This window comes from Mesocricetus auratus, unplaced genomic scaffold (assembly GCF_017639785.1).
Source record: "Mesocricetus auratus isolate SY011 unplaced genomic scaffold, BCM_Maur_2.0 Super-Scaffold_100025, whole genome shotgun sequence".
NCBI lineage: Eukaryota > Metazoa > Chordata > Mammalia > Rodentia > Cricetidae > Mesocricetus > Mesocricetus auratus.
In genome coordinates this window covers 4,288,850-4,310,224 of record NW_024429206.1, presented here as the reverse complement: position 1 = coordinate 4,310,224, position 21,375 = coordinate 4,288,850, and the positions used below count along the sequence as shown (strand labels likewise).

At 52.9% G+C, this 21,375-nt stretch overlaps 1 protein-coding gene across 1 annotated transcript in view; it reads left to right on the top strand.

Moving 5' to 3' along the window:
* The window catches only part of Myo18b (myosin XVIIIB), a 172,443-nt gene that overhangs the window by 5,886 nt on the left and 145,182 nt on the right, over window positions 1–21,375 (top strand). The window contains exons 5-12 of the mRNA XM_021232330.1: window positions 531–643; window positions 781–957; window positions 3,036–3,234; window positions 4,774–4,916; window positions 5,500–5,600; window positions 5,978–6,041; window positions 9,477–9,621; window positions 19,416–19,589. Coding sequence (XP_021087989.1) covers window positions 531–643; window positions 781–957; window positions 3,036–3,234; window positions 4,774–4,916; window positions 5,500–5,600; window positions 5,978–6,041; window positions 9,477–9,621; window positions 19,416–19,589 — 1,116 coding nt within the window. The remainder of the gene's footprint in view (window positions 1–530; window positions 644–780; window positions 958–3,035; window positions 3,235–4,773; window positions 4,917–5,499; window positions 5,601–5,977; window positions 6,042–9,476; window positions 9,622–19,415; window positions 19,590–21,375) is intronic.

The window sequence follows — 21,375 nt, the reverse complement described above, 5'->3', positions numbered from 1 at the left end:
GTCCTGACCTAGGTGTGGGGCAGGTCAGCGGACCTGACCCTCTGGGGGGCCTGCTCCGTATTCGGCCCTGTAAGTTTGTACTCAGTCTTTATCCCTAAAGGGCTTAGACCAGTGGTTCTCAACCTTCCTAACGCTGCGACTCTTCAATACACCTAGTTCCTCATGTTACGGTCACCCCAACCATAAAATTATTTCATTGCTACTTCGTGACTGTAATTTTGCTACTGTTATGAATCTTAATGTAAATATCTGTATTCTGGTGGTCTTGGGTGACCCCTGTGAAAGGGTGGTTCAACTTGCCCAAAGGGGTCACAACCCACATGAGGACCGCTGGTTTAGGGGGTCACAGCTGAGGCCCTTTATGTGAACAGAATCCATAGAGCCTTTTAGTTTGTCCCAAGTTCTGTCTGCAGCTTCTTGGTCTGACATTGAAACGCTCCCTCCGTCCCTCTGTCCTTCCATCCCTCCATCCCTCCATCCCTCCGTCCCTCCGTCCCTCCCTCCCCTCCTGTCTCTGTCTGTCTACACAGCAACAGTGCTCAAACCAGACGAGGGGACAGCTGATCTGCCGGCTGGAAGGGTGCGGCTCTGCATGGACGCAGACAAGACCGTCACTGAGGTGGACGAGGAGCAGGTTCACCGAGTGAGTCTCCCTTCGCTCCCACCAGTGCCCCGTGCCCTCTGTCCCCACCCTGCTAGAGGTTTCCCTGACCCTGCCTACAGAGGTCTGGGGGGGGGACCCCTATGGAAGCCAGAGGAGAGCCTATGTGATGTCTGCAGGCCAACCCCCCTGAGCTGGACCAGGCTGAGGACCTGGCTTCCCTGGTCTGCGTCAACGAGTCAAGCATCCTGAACACACTTCTGCAGCGCTACGGGGCTCAGCTGCCACATACCCGCTCAGGACCTGATCTGATCGCCCTGCAGCCCCAGAAGACCAGGGTGCCTTCTTCAGGAAAGGTGAGGTGGGACCAGGTGGGGGACAGGGACAGGCCACACGACTCTTCTCCTGGGCATCGGCGGGGAGGACAGAGTGCTAGCGCCTTGGGAAACCCTCAGCTCTGCTCAAGATGAGAATCTGGGACTGAGGACCATGTGATCTCTGCTCCCTAGAGAGGAAAGGTGACATCTGGTTCAAAGCCCAGGTGACTGTAAGCCCAGGTGACACCCACCTGGAAAGCCAGACATGCCCCAGGAGCTGGGGCAAAGGCCAGGCTGCGGCTCCTCTGAGCTCCTAACACACGCTAGACTCTTGGAAGTCCAACACACCCATATTTGTGGGAGACAGAAGCCGTTTACCCTGGTATTTATTTATTATCTGTTAAGTGGGAGAAAAGGCATTTTTGGTCAGGATTAAGCATGAAAACAAAGGCTAATGGCGCCATCTGGTGGGAAGGCCTGGATCACACCTGTGTCCTCAGAGCCTGGCCCAGGCAGCTGTTTGCTGGTGGGTGTTGGGCTCTGAGCACCAACCCTGCTGCCCTGTGGGCTTCGAGGGAGAAAAACAGCCACCACCTAAAGGTCTGAGCTATGAGGAGGGCATTCTGGATATGAGCCCTGGTTCCTCCAAATCTCAGGGAGGGGACAAGGCTAGGCTGGGCCCAGTGGTCACTGTGAGACCTGGGGGCCTTGGAATTCCATCCTTCTGGGTCTCCCACAGGCCTGGGCCTCCTTAGCATCTCCTGTTTCCAGGGTGGTTCTGTGTAGACACTGTCAGGGTCACATGACAAGACCAAGTTGCGTCACCAGTCTCTTTTTCTTTGACACCGGGCAGCGTGGAGGAGGCTGCTCACCCACTCTGGGTTCCAGGGCCACTCTTGTGTTTTCTCAGGCTATTCTGGGGGCTTTGGAATAATTCATACATCAGAGTGCAGGGTATGGGTCTCTCTGTGTCTGTCTCATTATGGCTAAGAGTACTGGGGATGGAACCCAGGTTCGCTCACACACTAGGCAAGTGCTGTACCATTGAGTCACACCCAGGCCCTCTGTTTTAAAATTCTGAGATGGTCTCCCTGGCTTGTCCAGGCTGGCTGTGAACTCCTTTGTAGCCCAGGCAGGTCCTGCATTTGCAATCCTCCTGCCTCAGCCCCTGGAGTAGCTGAAATCACAGACTTGTGTCTCTATATACAGCTCTCTCTTTAAACTGGGTTTGATGAAGCCCAGGTTGTACCCAGTCCAATCCACTTTCTCTGTGGTTGTCACAGTCCTCCACAGGACAGCCCATCATCTGGAGAGGACTCTGGGCCCTCTGTGACCAGCCTCGCCTACAAAGATCCCCCACAACACCTACATCTGCTTTCTGGCCCAGTAGTTCTGCCTTTCCCGCATCCAAAGGAGCTGGCCTCCAAGGCATTCCCTCTGTGTGCTCCTTTTATTGGTAGTAAAGCGGTTTCAGTTCAGAGGCTTATTCATGCTGTACCTGTTTTCCTGAGTTTGGGGTGTTTCCTGTGACTTGGGACATGCTGTACAAACTCTTGGATGGCTGCTGCCTCCATGCACTGGCTGGAGGGTGCTCCGGTCCCAAGGGCCGGGCTGCTGTTACATTTGGGATGACCTGTGGCACGTGGGTCTCTGAGAACACATTTTCCTTTCTCTTGGACATATACCTGGAGCACTGGTGTGGGCTGTGGGATGAGTTCTCTCATTTCTGGGGAGGAAGCTCCAGCCTGCACGCTACAGTGACAGCGTCACCCAGCACCCACCTGCATTGCCTGAGGTCTTGCTTGTTTCCTATCATCATCAGAACCCAGCAGTGACTGCTCAGGACTGGTTTCTTGGCCAGGGAGATGGCTCAGTTTGTTTTCATGGCAGACATCACAAACTGGTAGCCTGTTTCCATGCTCAATTTGTGTCAGCCTTTCCAGCTACCTCACCTCAGGCAAATCCTACCCAATGACTTGACTTGTAAATTCAACGAACCACTTCTGGGTGGAGACTATAATGCGCTCATAGGTTTCCCAGGACTCCTGGTGAACCAGTGGTGAATGAATGACTCTTGCAGGCTGGCAGCAGGGCTGATGCCTGTCATTTTCCGGCAGGTACCCCGAGGGCGCCAGGATGGTCTGCCCGCCCACGTCACATCCCTGGCCCAGCGTGCCTACTGGGCACTGCTGAGTCAGAGAAGAGACCAGAGCATCCTGGCACTGGGCCGGAGTGGGGCTGGGAAGACCACCTGCTGCGAGCAGGTGCTGGAGCACCTGGTGGGCATGACAGGCAGCGTGGACAGCAGGGTGTCAGGTACAGTGGCTCCTGGTGACAGGTGGGTGGGAATAGGGATGGGAGGGTTGGGGGGTCCTGAGTGGTTCATGTAAGGGTGTTCTAGGTGGCTCTTCTTTAGTTCTGTTCAGTTGCCATTCACTGAGCACAGATAAATGAGGGCCCTGTGTTGGCTGCTGACCCAGGAAGCTGCTGCTGCATTGTACATTGCACAATGCCAGGATAAGTATCCACCTCTGTTATGCAGCCATCATAGCTAGGACAATTGGAAGCAGAAGTTTGGCTGCCACCTGCTGGGCGCAATCCCCCCAGGACAGATTGACAGTCCCTCAGGAGTGTGTGTGTCCTTGTGCAGTGGGCAGCCAACCGGAGTACGGAGGATCCGGGAAGCAAAGACTGCAAGCGTGCTGTGGGGTGCAGTGGGCCTTAAAGGAATGATGAGGACAGTGGTCACAGCCATCAGTGTGGGCACCCCCAGGGACCCCAGGACAGACTCTAAGCACAAGAGTCTGTGATTTTGAACAGAACTGGGAGGTAGCTGTTGTTATTTGAACTTTGTAGATAAAGGCATTGAGAATCAGAGAGATTAATTAGCTTGCTCAAGGCCACAGAGCAAGCTGGTTGGAGAGCTGAGGTTGGTAGTTACCTTGAACCAGGGTTCTCAATCATGTTTTTAATGTCCCCATGGAGCCATCATAGACATTTCTCACTTCATATTGCCTCAGGCGTGAAAGCTCAATGCCACAGCTAAAACACACACACACACACACACACACACACACACACACACACACACACACAGAGTTTGCCCGGAAAGTACACACATGAGCTTGTATGTGTGCATGCATGTGTGTGTATGCATGTATGTGTACATGCATGTGTGTGTGTGTGTACATGCATGTGTGCGTGTGTATTCTAGAAACAGGAGCATTCTCACTTCCTCCTAGAATGGTGTCTGCTCACCCACACAGCACTGCACCCTGACGGCAGTGGCTGTGCAGCCACCATTGCAGCCCACAGGTACTTTCCACAAACGAGGAACTGTTAAGTCAGTCAGTGAGTCAGGGCCACGCCAGGGTCACGCTGCTAGCACCTCCAGCCTCCAGAGATGGGCCACCTGAAGCATAAAGAGGATAACACCTTGCAGGGCAGAGCCCCCTTGGGCCTCCTGTAGGTGCTCTGCCTGCTGCCCCTACTGTGGTCACTCTAGCACTTAGCTTACTGGGCTGGGGATGGGGGTGGGGCCCGCCCTCCCAGACTGTCTCACAGATTGGTTCTGTTGTGTACATGAAGGTAGAAGACAGGATAGGCTGTGTCCAGGTGCCTGGTACAGCAGCAGGGCATTGTGGGTACTCAGAATACCCTCAGGGGAGATTCCAGGACCCTTAGGCCCTCTGCTGGCCCTCAGGTGTTAACTGTTAATAAGGAGTTAAGTAGACCCTGGGCACTACAACCCTGTGGCTCAGATTGTCTCTGTCCTACCCATGACTCTGGGACTTGACACCAGAGTGGCCCACTTGGGGCGCAAGTGACACCTCCCCTCTGCCTCCCTCCCAACAGTGGAGAAGCTCCAGGCTGCCTTCACTGCCCTCCGGGCCTTCGGCTCTGTGTCCACTGGCCACAGCCGTAGGGCCACCCGCTTTGCCATGGTGACATCCTTGGACTTCAACGCCACGGGCCGGGTCACAGCTGCTCAGTTCCAGGTGAGGCTCAGGGATGGGCAAGGGCTCCTTAAAGTGTGGTGCCTGTACCCACATCTCTAGTCGGGACCCTGGGACGTGTTTGAATGCCTGCAGCTCCTCGGGGACAAGGGTCCTACGAGGCTCAGCACCCCAGAATGTTGAGAGCAGCCAGCACGGTGTGGCTCTGGGGTGTGGGCGCAACGCAGTGCAAACAGAATCCAGGTGCTTGTTGGCCGGCCGTAAAAAGCCCCCGGTGAAATGTAACAGATACACAGAGAAGCCTGCCCCTGTGTGCCGGACATGTGGCCTGTCCCCCTCTCCAACATTCCAGTTGAACAGAAAACAGAATCGGGTGTTTGAGGGGATGGCCACGCAGCACCTGGTGACAGCTCAGCTCAGCTCAGGGAGAGCTGGCTTCTCAGCACCCACTAAAGCCTTGCTAGAGGACTCTATAGCCTGTGGAGTTCTGGACCTGGGGAGAGGTCATCCCTGTGGTGAGGCCTCAGGGAGTGCGGGGGCGGGGCATGCACGTGGGGCCTTTGGGGACCAAGACACTCACACTGCCTGTGTCACCAGCCTCACACTGCCCATGCTGCCCTCACAGACAGTGCTTCTGGAGAACAGCCGTGTGGCCCGGCAGCCGCAAGGGGAAGGCAACTTTGAAGTTTTCTCTCAGCTGCTGGCTGGGCTGGATGTAGAACTCAGGTGAGCACCTCACCTGGGACAGATCAGACCAGCTGAGGCAGTGGGATGAAGAGGGCCCAGCGTGAACCTCTAGTCAGGCTGACAGGCTGGGTTACAGGGTGCTGGGGACCCCAGTCTCCTGGGCTCTGCACAAGGGCCGAGGGGCGTTGCTCACATTTTATCCGCTCTGAGCCTCAGTCTCTTTCTCAGGAGTGGTGTGTGAGGTTGGAGCACGGGGCCATCAGGGAGGGAGGCCCTGGTTCGAACAGTGATGGGGGACAGGTACAGCCTGCTGTGTCCTGGGCAGTCGGGGTGTGGTGTGGCCTGCAGGGGGATGCCTCCTGCTCTGTGTTTCCTTCCAGCATGGGCTGACCCCTCGCTTCCAATCCTCCTTTCAGGACAGAGCTGAACCTGCACCAGACGTTGGAGAGCAATGCCTTCGGCATGGGCGTGTGGTCCCGGGTAAGCGACTGACCTCCAGGGTGCATCCCAGTCCCAGGGCCAGGCTGGGACCCACTGCCTCCTGTCACTCTGGCTCTGTAGTTGTCAGTGGTGGTCCTGTGGGAGAGGCAGGGGACTGACTTTGTAGAGTCCGGGCTGATCGAGGAGGTGAGACTTGTCTCTGAACAGGGAGACACGTGGTGGTAGAGACCCGAGGTATAGCATCTCCCTTCAACCCTAGGTCTCCAGATGTCCATCTTTCTGGACCACCTTTGCCCTCGCTCAGCTGTGCTGAAGCTGGGGTTGAAGGTCAGGACTCTGGCACTAGGAAAGAGGCGGGGAATTAATACAGTTACGAGAGAAGAGCACGGAGGAGAAAGTGGGGCTGTGGGCACTGGAGGGTGATTGGAAGAGGTGCTCAGCCCCCGTCAGGGACATTGGGCCTGACTGACATTGGGTTCTGAAGGATGAGTAGGAGTCCACCAGGTAGAGAGGAGTCAAACTGGATCAATGACGCAAAGGAACATCACATTGTAGGCCCTCTCTGAGCATAGATGAAGGGAAAAAATAAAAGCTCAACAAAATGCTTGCAAATTAAATCCAAGAGCACATTAAAGACCATTCATCACAAGACACTTGCTTAATTCCAGCGGTGCAGGGGTGGCTCAGCGCACGCATATCAATAAGTATGTCACAGGAATGGCATGGAGGACACACGCCACAAGGTCCTCTCAACAGGTGCAGAAAAGGCTGTTGACAAAATCCGATGTCCCCTCATGAGTCTGGGACGGTAGGAGAGCACCTCAGCATCACAAACACTGTGGAGGGACCCAGAGACACCCACAGACACGAGGAACAAGGCACTGTGGGGGGACCCAGAGACACCCACAGACACGAGGAACAAGGCACTGTGGGGGGACCCAGAGACACCCACAGACACGAGGAACAAGGCACTGTGGGGGGACCCAGAGACACCCACAGACACGAGGAACAAGGCACTGTGGGGGGACCCAGAGACACCCACAGACACGAGGAACAAGGCACTGTGGGGGACCCAGAGACACCCACAGACACGAGGAACAAGGCACTGTGGGGGGACCCAGAGACACCCACAGGCACGAGGAACAAGGCACTGTGGGGGGACCCAGAGACACCCACAGACACGAGGAACAAGGCACTGTGCTATGGCTCTGCCCAAGGCTATGCTGGGAATTTCCCAGGTAGCCATCCCACGGGAAGGCATGCTTTCTTGTTAGCTACCCTGTCTCAGACGTTTTAAAACTGGCGGCAGATGGCAGATGAAGAGTAACCCTTTGGACATGACTTCTTTGACTCAGTTTAGGTTTGGAACCCCCCCCCCCCACACACCAGTGAATACATCATCGCCTTGTTCTTTTTCCCTGGGCTGTGGATCACTGCTTAGGTGATCCTAAGGAGAGGTTCTTAGCCTCTCTCCTGGTACCCAGCTTACTTGGAGGTGATGTATCCATTCATCTGATTTATTTCTTGTTTCACGGTTTTTACCCAAGAGCAGATCAGTCAGGGTGATGTGCAGTTACAAAAATACAAACAAACAAACAAAAAACAATGGGCTCTCTAGTCATCGTCCTGAGCCTGGTCACATTTGACAGGAATACATCTCCTTGCTATCTCATGTTCTCTGCATCCAAAGAGACGTGGGGTGCAGAGGAGAGAGGAGAGAGGAGAGAGGAGAGAGGAGAGAGGAGAGAGGAGAGAGGCTCTCCGGGTGTCTCCCCACCCTCTCACAACAGCTAACAGCGGGGTAATGGGTTCTATCTGTTATTCAAAATCAAGTGCTCCTTGCTGACCTCGGAGCCACGGTAATCTCGCATCTTGTCCTCTGCATATCCTTTCCCTGCTACTTTGAAATCTCATAAATAAGCGGGTGCTTGTTGGAGAAGCCTCCCTTCCCTGTCTGCTGTGGAGGAGCAGCTGCGGTTGCTAGGCTGAGCCCCAGGTTGCTAGGGACTTTGTGGTTCTGTGGTGGCCCAGGAATATGACAGAGCGCTGGGACATGCTTCTGTTGTTAATTGAAACACTTCCAAGGCGAATCCCTCAATGTCACCACCTGCTTTGATGTCACTTCAATTGGCTGAGGATCCTTGCGTGTCTCTTAGTTATCTTCTGTGGCTGGAGTAGAAAAGGAACGGCGTGGGCAGGACCCAGGGAAGCCTCTGGTCTTCTGTCTGCCGTTAATCTGCTGTGTGGCCTTTGGCATCTGTCATGCTCTCTCTGGGCATGGGACTCTACAAAAATCCAGGACCTGTCAGCTCTAACAGGCTGCCCTGCCCTGTGTCACCCAAATTCTTTACTTGGATCAGGTACAAATTGGTCTCTCGTTATGTGCTGTGGCAGGTTACTGATGAAAGGATTCCTGTTCCCACCTTACTTTCTCTTTGCCTTCCAGGCTTCTGGGCTGTGTGTCCTCGGCCAGACGGTTCACACACAGGACTACTTTCAGATTAATTTTAATATTCAATCAAATATAATTAGAACCATAAATCTGACAAAAAGAGAAAAAAATGACACTTGAAGCTCAATAACCCACAAACACCTTATTGGGCCATTTTCCCCTGCTTTAAATTCTCTGACAACTTCCCTTCATCCCACAGGGGGCGGCGAACAAACACTGATCCAGCTCCGGAGGTAGATCTTGGGGTTTGGTTGCAAAAGGTGGTGTCCTGAAATGAATCTGGGTCCACCGGCTTGCTGTGGGATCTTGATTGATTAGTGATGTCTGCTGCTGGTCCAGAAATGGAAGTGGGGTCAGGTGTGAGGACTTAATAGTCCCGGCTGGAAACTTCTGCTCCTCAGAATGGTGTCTGTGGCCTTCGTGATGGACCGCGGACCGTCTCAGGCCTTGTCTGCTTTCCTTCTTTGTGTCACCCACCTCTGCTAATAGCCAATTCTGGATCCTCCTCTGCTCAGCCACCTCTGTCGCGTCCATCCTTATGTGCGGGGCCCTCCATTCCGCTCATTTGGTCGGTTCCCCACATCTACCTTTCAAGCTCCCGCCCCGGTTTTTGCTTCTCCTCTGTGATCTCCTGCGTCCTGCTCAGGCCTGGGATCCACCACGCAGCCTGTTTCCCACGCCCCGTCGCTTTTATGTTTCGCTCACTTCTGCCTTGAGAGGCTCCAGGGTTGAGCTCGGGCTCTGTTATCTTGGCATCCAGACCAGAGCTCAGTGAAAATCAGAGTCTCGATAAATCCTTCCAGAATGAATAAAACCCACCCCGCACCCCAAACCGGACACAAATGACATTTACAACCTTCCCAGAAGTCTGACTGTGGCTGCCAAACCTAGCCTGGCTTAACCGTGGGTAATTTACCGCCGTCATAAACTGACTGTGTGCCCTGCAGACCGACCTCAGCTCTGAGCTGTGAATTCCAGTCTCTCCACTGTGACAGCCTTGCTATTCTCTCCTCTTCCCTTAGCCTGAAGACAAGCAGAAGGCGGCGACTGCATTTTCCCAGCTCCGGGGTGCCATGGAGCTGCTGGGCATCTCTGAGGGTGAGCAGCGAGCCATTTGGCGGGTGCTGGCAGCCATCTACCACCTGGGTGCAGCAGGGGCTTGCAAAGGTACGGTTAGTCCCTCCTGCCAGCTGTGCTCTGATGTGGTCTTTCTCTCAGAAAGGTGGGGACAGACTCCTCTTGTCACCACTCAGGGTTCCCCAGCGACTCTCCAGCTAGTGCTGTCCCTGAGAACCTGCCACACTGATGGAGACCCTGTCATCTCCACCGTCTGTCACAGTGGTCACCAGGAGCACAGGGCCATAGGGCACAGGAAATGTCACCCATGGCTAAGGAATTGAATTTAGAATCACATGTAAATGTGTAAGAGTGTGTGTGTATGTGTGTGTGTGTGTGTGCGCTGTATGTTAGTGTGCATGTATATATGTGTGTGCGTGCATGTGTATATGTGTGTGTGATGTGTATGTGGTATATGTGTATATAAGTGGTGTGTCATGTAAGGGACGACTGTCCCTAGCACACCTGCTGGGTTCCACCAGTCATCCCTGTCATCTGTGACTGACAGCTTGCTGGTTGTGTCTCATCACTGGTGTCTCTGTGGCTTTGGTGGCTTTGCCCTCTCCTCCTCAGCGGCTTGCCCACACTGCTGCTGCTGTGGTGTCGCTGCCCTCGTTGGCACTTTACAACAGGTGTCTGCCTGTTTGCACATCTGTGCTTGGACTGTTGCAGTGGCTTCTGTCTCTCTCACTGCTGTGGCACTGTGGCAAATGTCCAGCCTCTCCTCTGTCAGTGCTGGGTGCCCGGTGTCTGGAAGAGGTTGTGTGCAGTCACACCCCATGAAGGCTCACAGGAGCACGTCCCTCTCCAGTCTGCGACTCTGGCCTTTCTTGGCAACGATGCCTTATCCCCATTTCTGCCATCACGTATATTTCCTCGTATATTTCCTTCTTGGTTCTCATGTCCTTTTCTGTTGCTTCTAAGAACACTGGTCCTTGAGTGACCACAGATGGTCTTACCCCAAGTGCAGCCAAGACATAGGGGACCACAACCAGGAGTTAGAAAGAAGGAAGGGGCTATAGTTGCCCATGTGTCCAACTCTCGGCTCTGATAAGCTAGGACTCCTTGACTGACACAGCTCTGACTGCGCTCAGTGGGAAGGACTGTCTGGAGGAGGTTCCCTGCTGTCTTGGAGAGGTTCAGCTGGAAGAGGAGGAGGTGGTGGGTGAGGATGAAGGAGGATGAGGAAGAGGTGGGTGAGGAGGAGAAGGCAGAGGACCAGTTGGGCAGACAGCTGGCCCCACCATCCCATGTCAACCAGGCATGCTCTTTGCCTCCAACTGGGCTAGACTGCAGTTGACCTGCCGTGGTAAAGAGGGTCTCAGCTCAATTCCCTCTCCTCTTGGGACACGTGGGCATCCCCTCCGATGTGCTTTCAGAAGCTCCCTTGCATTGACATGCCAAGGATGATAAGAGAGAAATCCATGTCTATAAATATTTTATTAACTCATGGTATGGCAGTAATTCCCTCCACCCCCTCCCCCCACACATACTTACCCACCCTCTACATTATTGTACGGAAAGTTTGTGTTAGTCTGCCTGGAAGCCCTGCCCTGTGATTTACTGTATTTTTCTGCTTTGGAAGATTTCATAATGGGTTGTTCTAGAATCAGCTATTAAAAATCCACAGTCGTGTGTAAACGCCTCTGCCTTGTGTCATAACAGATCGCTCTGAAATATATTAGGCTCATTTTCATTAATCAGGGATCCTGCCTGTGCCTTCTCAGGCTGCTTTAGAAGTCTTGAAACCAGCATGGCATGGGTGGGGTGATGTGTGGTCTGGTGACTGGATGGGGACGTTGTGAGGTGATGGCATGAGGGCATGCACCGATGCTCTGAGGAGAATATTTGCAAATGTGGTCTGAGTGCAGATCGTGATATGGACAAGAGTGGCAGCTGGGGAGCTCTGTCTCGCTTTCCTTCCCGTAAAATGAACTGGGCCTATGAGGTAGCTCAGTTGGTAAAGTGTTTTGTCATGTGAGCATGGAGACCTGAGTTTGGATCCCTGGCACCCACATAAGCTGGGCACAGTGGCTGTCATCTGTATTCCTACTGTGCTTGCTGACCACACTGGTTTCCTGGTTCAGTGAGGGACTCTGTCTCAAGGAACAAGATGGAAAGAGATTGGGGAGAATACCTGAAGCTCATCTCTGGCCTCCACATGCACGCGCTCATGCACACACACACACAAACATGCACATATGACAGTGGTTTGATGAGGGCCTGTGTTCCCAGGGCCAGGCTAAGCTTCCCGACTGGGGCAACTCTCTGTCCTTGGGGACTGAATGCTGTCATCTGTAAAATGTGACAGTAATGACCATGCCAGCACACTCACAAGACTGACTCCCCTTAATCTGCTCATTTATGGCCCTGCTGGTTTCCTTGATACTGATATGATTATCATCAATTGGAAGTTCTACCTGGTGAGGGAACTTGGGCCTGTCTCCATTCCTCCCCATTCCCCGTGGTCCCATCGCTCTCCACAGAAAGTGGGGCTGAGTGTCACTGTGCCTGCTGACCCTCACCGCTCTACAGAGAGGACCACGGCAAATAGAATCCCGCCTCACAGCAGGGATGAGAGATGCTCGTGTCTGTGACTTCTATGGCTTGGCCTCTTTTCTCTGTGAAGGCCAGAGCATACTTAATTTATTTGCCATTCACTAAATTCACTGGCCTGCTTAGCATTGACCCACTGCCTAATATACGACACAGTCAGACCATACATAAGCCCAGAAGGGCCGGTGATGGGAAAGAAACAAGGCGCAAGGCCGCTACCCGCCACCATCGTAAAGATGCCAGGCCCGGAATGAATGGGGCTATAATTTGGGGCCCCAAGAGGCTCACTACACAGTGTCACTAACGACAAGGGCCCAGCACCCCATCTTTTGCTGGACACTAGCAAAGTCAGTCCATACGGGGGTGGAGGAGGTCGGTGGACTTGCTCTAGGCTGGGGCATAGGAGCTAGCACGGACACAAGGCAGCGTCTTCCTTGCTCTGCCCAGGAAACTGCTCTCTCTGCTGTTTCGTGGCTGTGGTCCCACCTATACTTAGTGTCTACGAGAAACAGAAACACTAGGAAAGGATTTGGCACCAACCAGGAAAGCTCCTTCCTGCCCCACATCCTGCTGCCCCTGGATACGGTGGCTGACTCCAGCAGTGCCTTTTCCTCCCCTAAGTGGCTTTTGGTCAGGGTACTTGTCACATCCACAAGATGAAACTAGAAGTCCCCTATGCCCTCCTTCTCCACCTCACTCCTCTTTTGTCTTCCGTTTCTTTTCATGTGTAGTCATTTTATGTGTGTGGGTGTTTTGCCTGCATGTATGTCTGCATCATGCTCATGCCTGGTGTCCTGGGGTTCAGAAGAGGGTGTCAGATGTTCTGGAACTAGAGTTGCATACAGCTGTGAGTCACCACTCAGATGCTGGGAAACAAACCCAGGTCCCCTGCAAGGGCAACGCGTGCTCCTAGCCACTGTGCCATCTCTGCAGTCCCGTTCTGTCCTTTCTTTCCCCTCGTCTCCCAAGGATGGTAGTCCCCAGCTGCCCTGGGACACTGCCCTCATTCTTCCCAGACTACACAGATTGCCTATGGAAAATGCAGTGATGCTGGGCACAGGAGGAGAAGGGTTCCAGCCTCCCGTTTCCCCACAGGGTACTACAGACAGCTAAACCTACGAAACGGACATAGGGCGATGCTCTGGGAGTTGTGGTGCGCAGGGTCTGCGTATCTGGTTCTTGGTTTTCTCTCTTTCTTCATGTGAGGCCTGGAGTCTGAGTTCCCACCTAAATCCCTGCCCTGGCATGGTAGATGGACAGCTGTGGGCGGGCATGTGACTGGGCACTGTGGAGACTCCATCAATCTGTCCTTGGGCCCAGCGATGGTCCTGAGACCCAGCCCCTCCCCATCCCCTCTTCCCATGTGCTTCTCAAGGCCAAGCCTGTTCTTGTCCGCCCTGCCCCAGCTGGTGGCTTGGCTTCCATCCCAGCAGCTGTGCAGCAGGCCTATTCTGGGCCACAGGCAAGGATTTATTCTGCATTTTCTGAGCATATTGAATTCATTCATTAAGCGGGGATGGCTGCTCTGGGATGGAAACAATTAGAAGTTTCTGAAAAATGAACTCCCCAAAGTGGCTGGGGCTGGAAAGCAGAGCTCCCAGTGGCTCCCGGCCTTGGGGTTAAATGTGGAAGCCGCAACACGGGGGGCTCAGGAGTTTGGTGGGTCATGGAAGCCCCTCTATTTTATACTCTGTTTGAATAATAGTGGAAGCTGATGTCCCTTAGTGGTCACCAGGTGCTAAGTGCTGCTTGAACAGCTCCACACCCATGCAAAGCGGTGCTGATGACAGTGATGGTGGTGATGACAGTCATGGTGATGTTGATGATGGCGATGGTTATGATACTGGTAATAAGTAGTTTCAAAGGGATGTGCAGAGTGGCCCACATGGCCTCCTGTTGCAGGGAGCATGTATCTGTATTGAAGGGTTCTTGACTGGACCCAGTTAGATCCAAGTCCCTCCCGGTGTCTGCTTTTCTAGCAGAGTGGCCTCAGGCAAGCCACCCATGGATCTGTTGTTAGTCTCTCTGTGCTGTTGGTATTGCTGCCACTTTGTGTGACACCTTCTGCCTGGGGACTCCCCGAACATTCTGCTCCACAGCTGTGTCCCCTGTGCAGGGATACTGCTAGCTGGCTTTACATTCAGTGTCTAACTTTACTCTTAAATGACCCAGTGGGAAAGCAGCCAACCCATTCTAGAGATAAAAAGACCAAGGCCCAGAAAGGGGATGTCTCTTGCTTGAGATATCACAACAATACTGAAACTGTCTTTGGACCTCAGGCCTCTGGCTCTTCCCACAGTCCCCCAGCACCATGAGGAGTCACTGGCAGCCACAGGCCCCTGAAGTCTTGGTTTTGTTAGTTTGAGAGACCTCCCTGAGGTCTATTCCTTTCCTCTTGTGAATTCTCAGTGCACAGGGCACAATGGAGCATCTGAGAAGTCCTGCACTAAAGCCTGTTGGGTTGGCCTGTCAGTCACCCTACCTGAGGTGCCCTCAGGAGTGTCACCTCCCAGAACACCATGAGGTGTAAGTGCTGCCCCCACTCCTCAGCTGTAGGCGTGATGCTGATTCCTGCTGGGTCATGTATAACTCAGCAGCAGTTTCTGGAAGGCTTTGTCCAGATGTGTGAGCAGCAGAGGCCTGTGCTGATGCCAGCTTCCTCCAAAGCAGCCAGAGTAGGGAGTCACATGGGTGGGCGGGGCTGCATGTCGCCTGAGGGTGGCAGTGTCAGGTTAGGATCCCTAGGAAGCAGGAAGCTCTGTAAGAGTGAGGGGGCAGTCTTTGGCTGGGCTTCGGGACAGAGATTTGGTTCCAGGAATGTTCCTGCTGGGAACCTGTTCTTCTTGATGCATCTTTCTTGATGGTGGATGGCTTTGGGGTGCAGATCCGGTGCACCCACAACCTTGCCAAGTCTTCACGCATGCCCTCCTCTGTCATTTTGAGGAGGACAAGACAGAGTATCTGAGAGTCAACCCGACGTCTCAGGACATTGGTGGTGGAGGAGGGATTTGAACCAGCCACTTTGTCTTTGGAGCCGACTCCTGCTCTTGCAGCAGCCACAGCCCTTTGAGCTTATCTCTCCTCTGCAGGTGGCCTCCGTCTTCCCATGCTTCGGAATTGTAAATCTCTGTGTGAGGCAGTGGGAGCCAGATGCTCTGGCGTTATAAATAAGCCCCATAATGTTGAGTAATCAGGAACAACTCAGCTATTGTCGGAAGGAGAAATAACTCAGTTATTAATAAATGCAGGAGGTCACAGTAATTGATAGCAATTGAACCCACCGTGCACGGGGACAATAGCTGTGCCATTGTGCACTCGCACGCGCGTCTCTCTCCCTCCCCTTCCCCCCGCCCGCCCCCTCAAACCTCGCCTTTGCAGGTAGATTTGAGTCATAGACTCTGCAGCCCCAGGATCTTTTCTTGAAACTTCCTTTTCTCTCCTTATTCTTCCTTTGCCCTCTCTATTCAAGCATTGCAGCTCTGTGACTCTGGAGACAGAGAAACCGTGGTGGGGGGGGCTCCTTTAGCTGAACCAGAATTTCCCAGACCAGTTTCTGCTGGGACATGGGAACTGCTGCCGGCTCTGTGAAGGCATTCTGAGGTTAAATTGGGTTAAAAAGGACGTCCCCTTGCTAGAGGCTCGTAGAAGCCGCTTTAAGGGCTCTGAGAAGTCCTGCAGCTGTGACACTTGGCCAGGCTGTGACATGGCTATGACACAGGAGTCATTTTCCCTGGTGCATGTGTACAGCTGTCTGGCTGTGGCTGCTTTCACCAGTCTCTCTCCACCCTTCATGTATTCTGAAACAATGCCTCTCACTGAGTCTGGGGCATTCCACTCTTGCTAGACTAGCTGGCCAAGGCCAGCAAGCCGCGGGTTTCTGTGCCCACCTCTCCAGTGCTGGGATTACAGGTCTGTGCTGCCACCCCTGACTTTTTCCCATGGGTTCCGGGGATCGGAACTCAGGCCCCCACTTTAATGATGGGGCCATCTCTGCAAGGATGTCCTTGTTCCTCCAGATGCTGGGAACCCCTGATCCTTCCTCAACCTCAGTGGTGGCCTTTTGAGGAGTGTAACGGTGTCCCTGGTTTTGGAGGGAGTTAGTAGCAGACACTGGGCTAACACAGGTCTCCCTTTTAGTAGAGAAGTAGCCTTAGTCAACTGAGGCCCCCCAGAGGGGATGCTGATGCTGTTGCCCAATGCTAGCATTCTCCATGATCACAGCCGTTTCCTGAGGCAGCTGACAGACCTGCAGGGGGCGCCCTGCACTATTGGGACCTGGAAAGGAGCGCCCTCTGGAGTTTACAGGTGGAGACACAGTGACAGTACACTGGACATTCCCATTTGTCTCCACCCAGGCCTTATGCCCTTCTAAAAGGATCTTGGGGGGGGCTGTTATGATCTTTCACGGGTCATAATAACTGTGTAAACATCTGAGTAGTAGTCACCTGGGAAAGGCAGAGGTGGAAATTGGACTCTTAGCCTGTTTCCTCCTGGTGATCTTACCCAGTTCTGCCTCTCTCCCTCTCAGGTGGCACCCCTGAGTCCTTGGCCTTCCTGAGATGGGCTGGGGCTGCTGCACCTGTCTGAGCAAAGGCAGAGGAATCAGGTTTGGTTAAGCTCTCTGGCCAAGCTTCCCACCAGCCACTTTGGTTTCACTAGCTGAAGGTCCTTCTGCAGAACCTGGAAATGTGCCATAGGCCAGGAGGACCCACAGAGCCCAGAAGACCTTCTCAGAAACCTCAGCTTCTCCCAGGGACCTCACCCCCAACCCCTCCAGCTTCACCAGCTCCCTGAAGCTGGGCAGGTTACCCTAGAGTGTGGTGGGGGCAGGAACTCTAGAGTAGATGTGCACAGTGGGCACCAGGAGAGGACCAGAGACACCCATGGGGAAGTCATCTCCTGTTAGTGCAAGCAGCCCCCGTGTCTAGGAAGAAGGAAGCCTCTTCTGGGATATTGGGCTGTCCAGTCTCTCTCTAATGTCTGCTCAGCTCCCTCTCTGACAAAGAGAGAGCTGGATTCAGCCTGGGAGGCAATGGATCTAATTAGAATCTAATGGCCTGGTGGCACCTGCATTGTGCTTATTTCTGCTTTCTGTTGTGACAGGTGACAATGGTTCTCATGTGAGACAGAGAACTAGCATTTCCCTTTCACAATGTGTTTTCTGAGAGAAATAGAAGTCTGGGTTCACTTTAGAGAATGTTGATCTGGGGTCCTGAGGACGTGCTAAGTTTCCTAAAGGTGACATTTGAAGGGCGGACTTTGGCGACAACAGGTTCTTCCACTGAGTGGCTAACTATTGTCAGGTGATTCTCTTGAGTCATTTTTTCTCATCTTTAAGTGATGATGGCCACCCACATCTGTAGCAGAGGTGAAAGCAGGAGACCGAGAGTTCAGGATGCATAGTGAGCTCAGACCAGCCTGGGCTGGGTAGAGAGAATTTGCTCCAAAGAAATAATCAACAGAAGCACAAATGGCAATAGAGCTAGAATGCTTGTGAAAATGTAATGGTGATGATAAACAGTGAATGAATGGGCTAACGCATATCAAGATTTCTCCATGTGCAGCATGTGGTGTCACATAGGCTCCCAAGGTCCAAATAAGGAGAGCTAAAAACACAGCATGCCCAATAAGAGAAGGTCCACACAGCTTAACCATTACTGTCACTGCCCTCATTGTTGACACCATACTCACCACCACCACCATCACCACCACCATGTCACTTAATATCATCATCACCTTCATGACCATCATCACCACCGCCACCTTCACCACCACCACCATCTTCACCACCACCATCATCGTCATCACCCCCACCCCCACATTACCACCATCATCAGCTATGTCATCATCTTTGACTGACTGCCCCAAGTCTCAGATTCATTGCCACTGGGAAGCGGCACCTGAGGTGAGCACCCCTGCATGCTGGCACATGGGAAACCCAGCAAGCAGCCTCTGTTCGCGATCCTCCTCAGGAAACACTGCTTAAAGTCTCAGGCGGAATCTCTCCCCCAGGGTTCTAATTTCACCCTGAGACTGATTATTCATCTGTCTCCTTGGCCCACTGTGCCCTGGAAGTCACTTGGGGGACAGAGGAATGTCTGTAGATAGCCATGGTTTGTGTTTCAAGTAAAGGAATACATTTTCAAGAAGACAGGAGACAGAGAATGCTTGAAAGGAGCACATTGTGATATGGTTTAATTAGTAAGTTATTTGTATTTGGGTCATAAAAATCAGTCCACAGCTATTGGAAGCGGTTTAGAAAATGTCAGTTATTCCCCCTGTCATGATTACTGTCTGACTGCATTTCTGTTTGTCATGTAATTAAAAAATAAAAACATCTATTTATTTGTGTAGCATGCATTGACAACCTGCACGAGTTTTTTCTCCTAGTCCTCCCTGTGGGTCCTGGGGATTGAACTCAGGTCTTTCAGGCTTGGTGGCAAGCATCTCGCCTGCTGAGCCATCTCACCATCCCTCCCCACTTTTCTCATTGTAACAGAGCTTTAGAAACGACATCACAGTGTCTTGTGGGGTGGTTTGTCATCCACTTTTTACTTAACCCCTTCTGTAGCCAGGGAGTGTTTTAAAAGGCTTCACACCACTCGCCGGCTTCCCAGTGTATCTCTGATGACTTCACTTTGCTGCCCTCCTGCCCAGTATGCTCCAGCTGGACTGGTTGTCTTGGACACACCACACTCATTTCTGCCCCAGGACCTTTGCACTGCCCCCTCACCTCTAATCTCCTTACTGGTTACAGCCCGAGTCCATTATCACATCTTCCCAGAGTTCTTCTGGCCAGCAGACACTAACACAACCTCCACCTCTCTTTGTCCACCATTCTGGTTTAGTTTCTCTTTGGGACATGTACCACCTGAAATCATCTCACTTGTCTGTCTGTCTGCTTGCTTCTTGCCCAATTCCCTCACTGGACTGTAAGATGCATGAGGGCAGTCACCATGTGTGACTTTCTGTCACATCAGAGGTGCTCAATAGATATGCTGAACATACAGGTTGGATGTGTGGCTGGGTAAGTGGGTAAGTGGTTGGGTGGTTGATCGGGCACGCAGGGGTCAAAACGTAGTGGATATGCACACAGATAAATGCATGGGGGGACATGTCCTAATCCTACCCTCTTCTCCATTTAGGGTGTTCTCCTTTGTTATATTTAACAGCTTAAAAAAATACAAACCAGATGGGGGGTGGCAGGACTCCCAGAAGTGTTCTTGGTCATGCAGCCTCCCTGTGCCTGCCATCTCACTCCACACCTCTTCCTCAACCTCTCTGCACAGTGGGCCGGAAGCAGTTCATGCGGTTTGAGTGGGCCAACCATGCTGCTGAGGCCCTGGGCTGTGACTACGAGGAACTGAATACGGCCACCTTCAAGCACCACTTACGGCAGATTATCGAGCAAATGACATCAGGGCCGCAACGCCAGGGTCTGGAGGACAATGATGCCAGCTCAGGTACCAAGTCCTCAAGGCCTCGCTCTGGGGGCCTCATGCCTTGCAGCGGCTGCACTGGTGTCTGTGCTGCATGCTTCCCCATGCCTTCACATGGTCATCAAGATGTCTTAGGAGAGTTGCTCTGTGTACAAGTGCCAGGCCAGGGAGCACAGGCGTTGGTGGAACAGGGAATGGTTCCTCCCCTTCTGGTGCTTATTGTCAAACAGCTCTCTCTGGCCGGTAACCATGGAAGCTGCTGAGTCCTGGGTGGGTCCTTTGTGCTGGCAGAGGGGACTCTTAGGCAGTGTCTAGAGGCCTCATGTGTTTCCACTGTGGTTCGTGTTTATGGAACTCTTGATAGGCGGGGAGGCAGGCCTTACCTGTGTGAGGGTTGAGAGCGTGGCTGCTGTGTCTGCAACCAGGAGGGATGTGGGAGAGGCTGGAAGGCTGGTGCCTATCCGCATACACAGTTTGCAATGACTGATGGGAAACTGAAGAGCGGCTTCACAGGGAAGGACGAGGCTTATCCTGTTCTCAGGAGACCTCAGCTGGAAAGGCAAGCAGCAAGGCAGAGGAGAGATGAGAACTCGTAGAACCTTAGGTGAGGGCTGGGGCTGACTCAGAGGGTAGAGTTCCTGCCATGCAAGCATGGGAACCTGAGTTTGGATTCCCAGAAACCCACCTAAAAGCTGTCAGCCCCGAGGAAGCAGAGACGGTCCTGGGGTCCACTGAGGCGGTGAGTTCCAGTCTTAGTGAGAGGCCTCGTCTCAAAAGATAAGGCACAAAGTAGAAGGAGACACAGTTTCACCTCTGGCCTTCACACACTCTTACACACACATGCACACTCATACATAAAAACAACACACACATGCATATTTGCACACAAACACAACAAAAACACACACATGCACACTCACACATTCACACACAAACACACATGCACACTCACGCACAAATGCACTCACACACAAATACAACACAAACACACATGCACATTTATACACAAATGCACATTCACACACAAACACACATGCACACTCACACACAAACACAATACACACATACAGACACACACAGAGACACACACACTTACACTCAGATGAAAGGATCACTAGGTGAAAGGGTGATTGGGGCAGATGCTGGATTTAGGGTGCTCACTGAGGTGACACAGTAAACACTAGGGTGCCAAGTTGGATTGGGCCTGAGGAGCCATGGGGAAAAGGTTAGGCATTTCAATAGTGAAGGACAGATGAGGGTGGCTCTCAGGGTTCTGAGGCTGTGGTTCAAAGAAGAGGAAGCTGTGCTTTGTCATGCGTGTGCTTGTGACGAGGAGGAGGGGCTGTCTGAGTCAACCTCAGGGACAAACCTCTTTGCCCTGTGGGTCCCTGGAGCTGACTACCTTCCAATAAAGTGATGGCTCTTCTGTTCCTTTCCCGGTTAGTTTTCTGCTGCCTCCTCCTCTCACCCATAGCACGCCACACACGCAGACAGCATGCTTGTGTGTGCACAACCCATGTACACATGTGCATACGTGAATACATGTGCCACATACATGGAAAGACTCGTGCACAGAACGCACACAAGACAGAGGGGCAGACAGACAGACACACCACTTCTTGAGTCTGAGTTGGTCTGTCCAGCGAAGGTTTCAGAGACAGACATTAAGCAGACAAGGGACCTGTGTGCCTCAGATCGATGCTGTGAGGCTGTGTGTTGCCTAGCAACAGCCCAGGGTGGGGATGGAGATAAAGGAAGAACGGGAAATGCTTGGGAGCGGCAGTGGGCAGGCTGTGTAGAATGTGAAGCA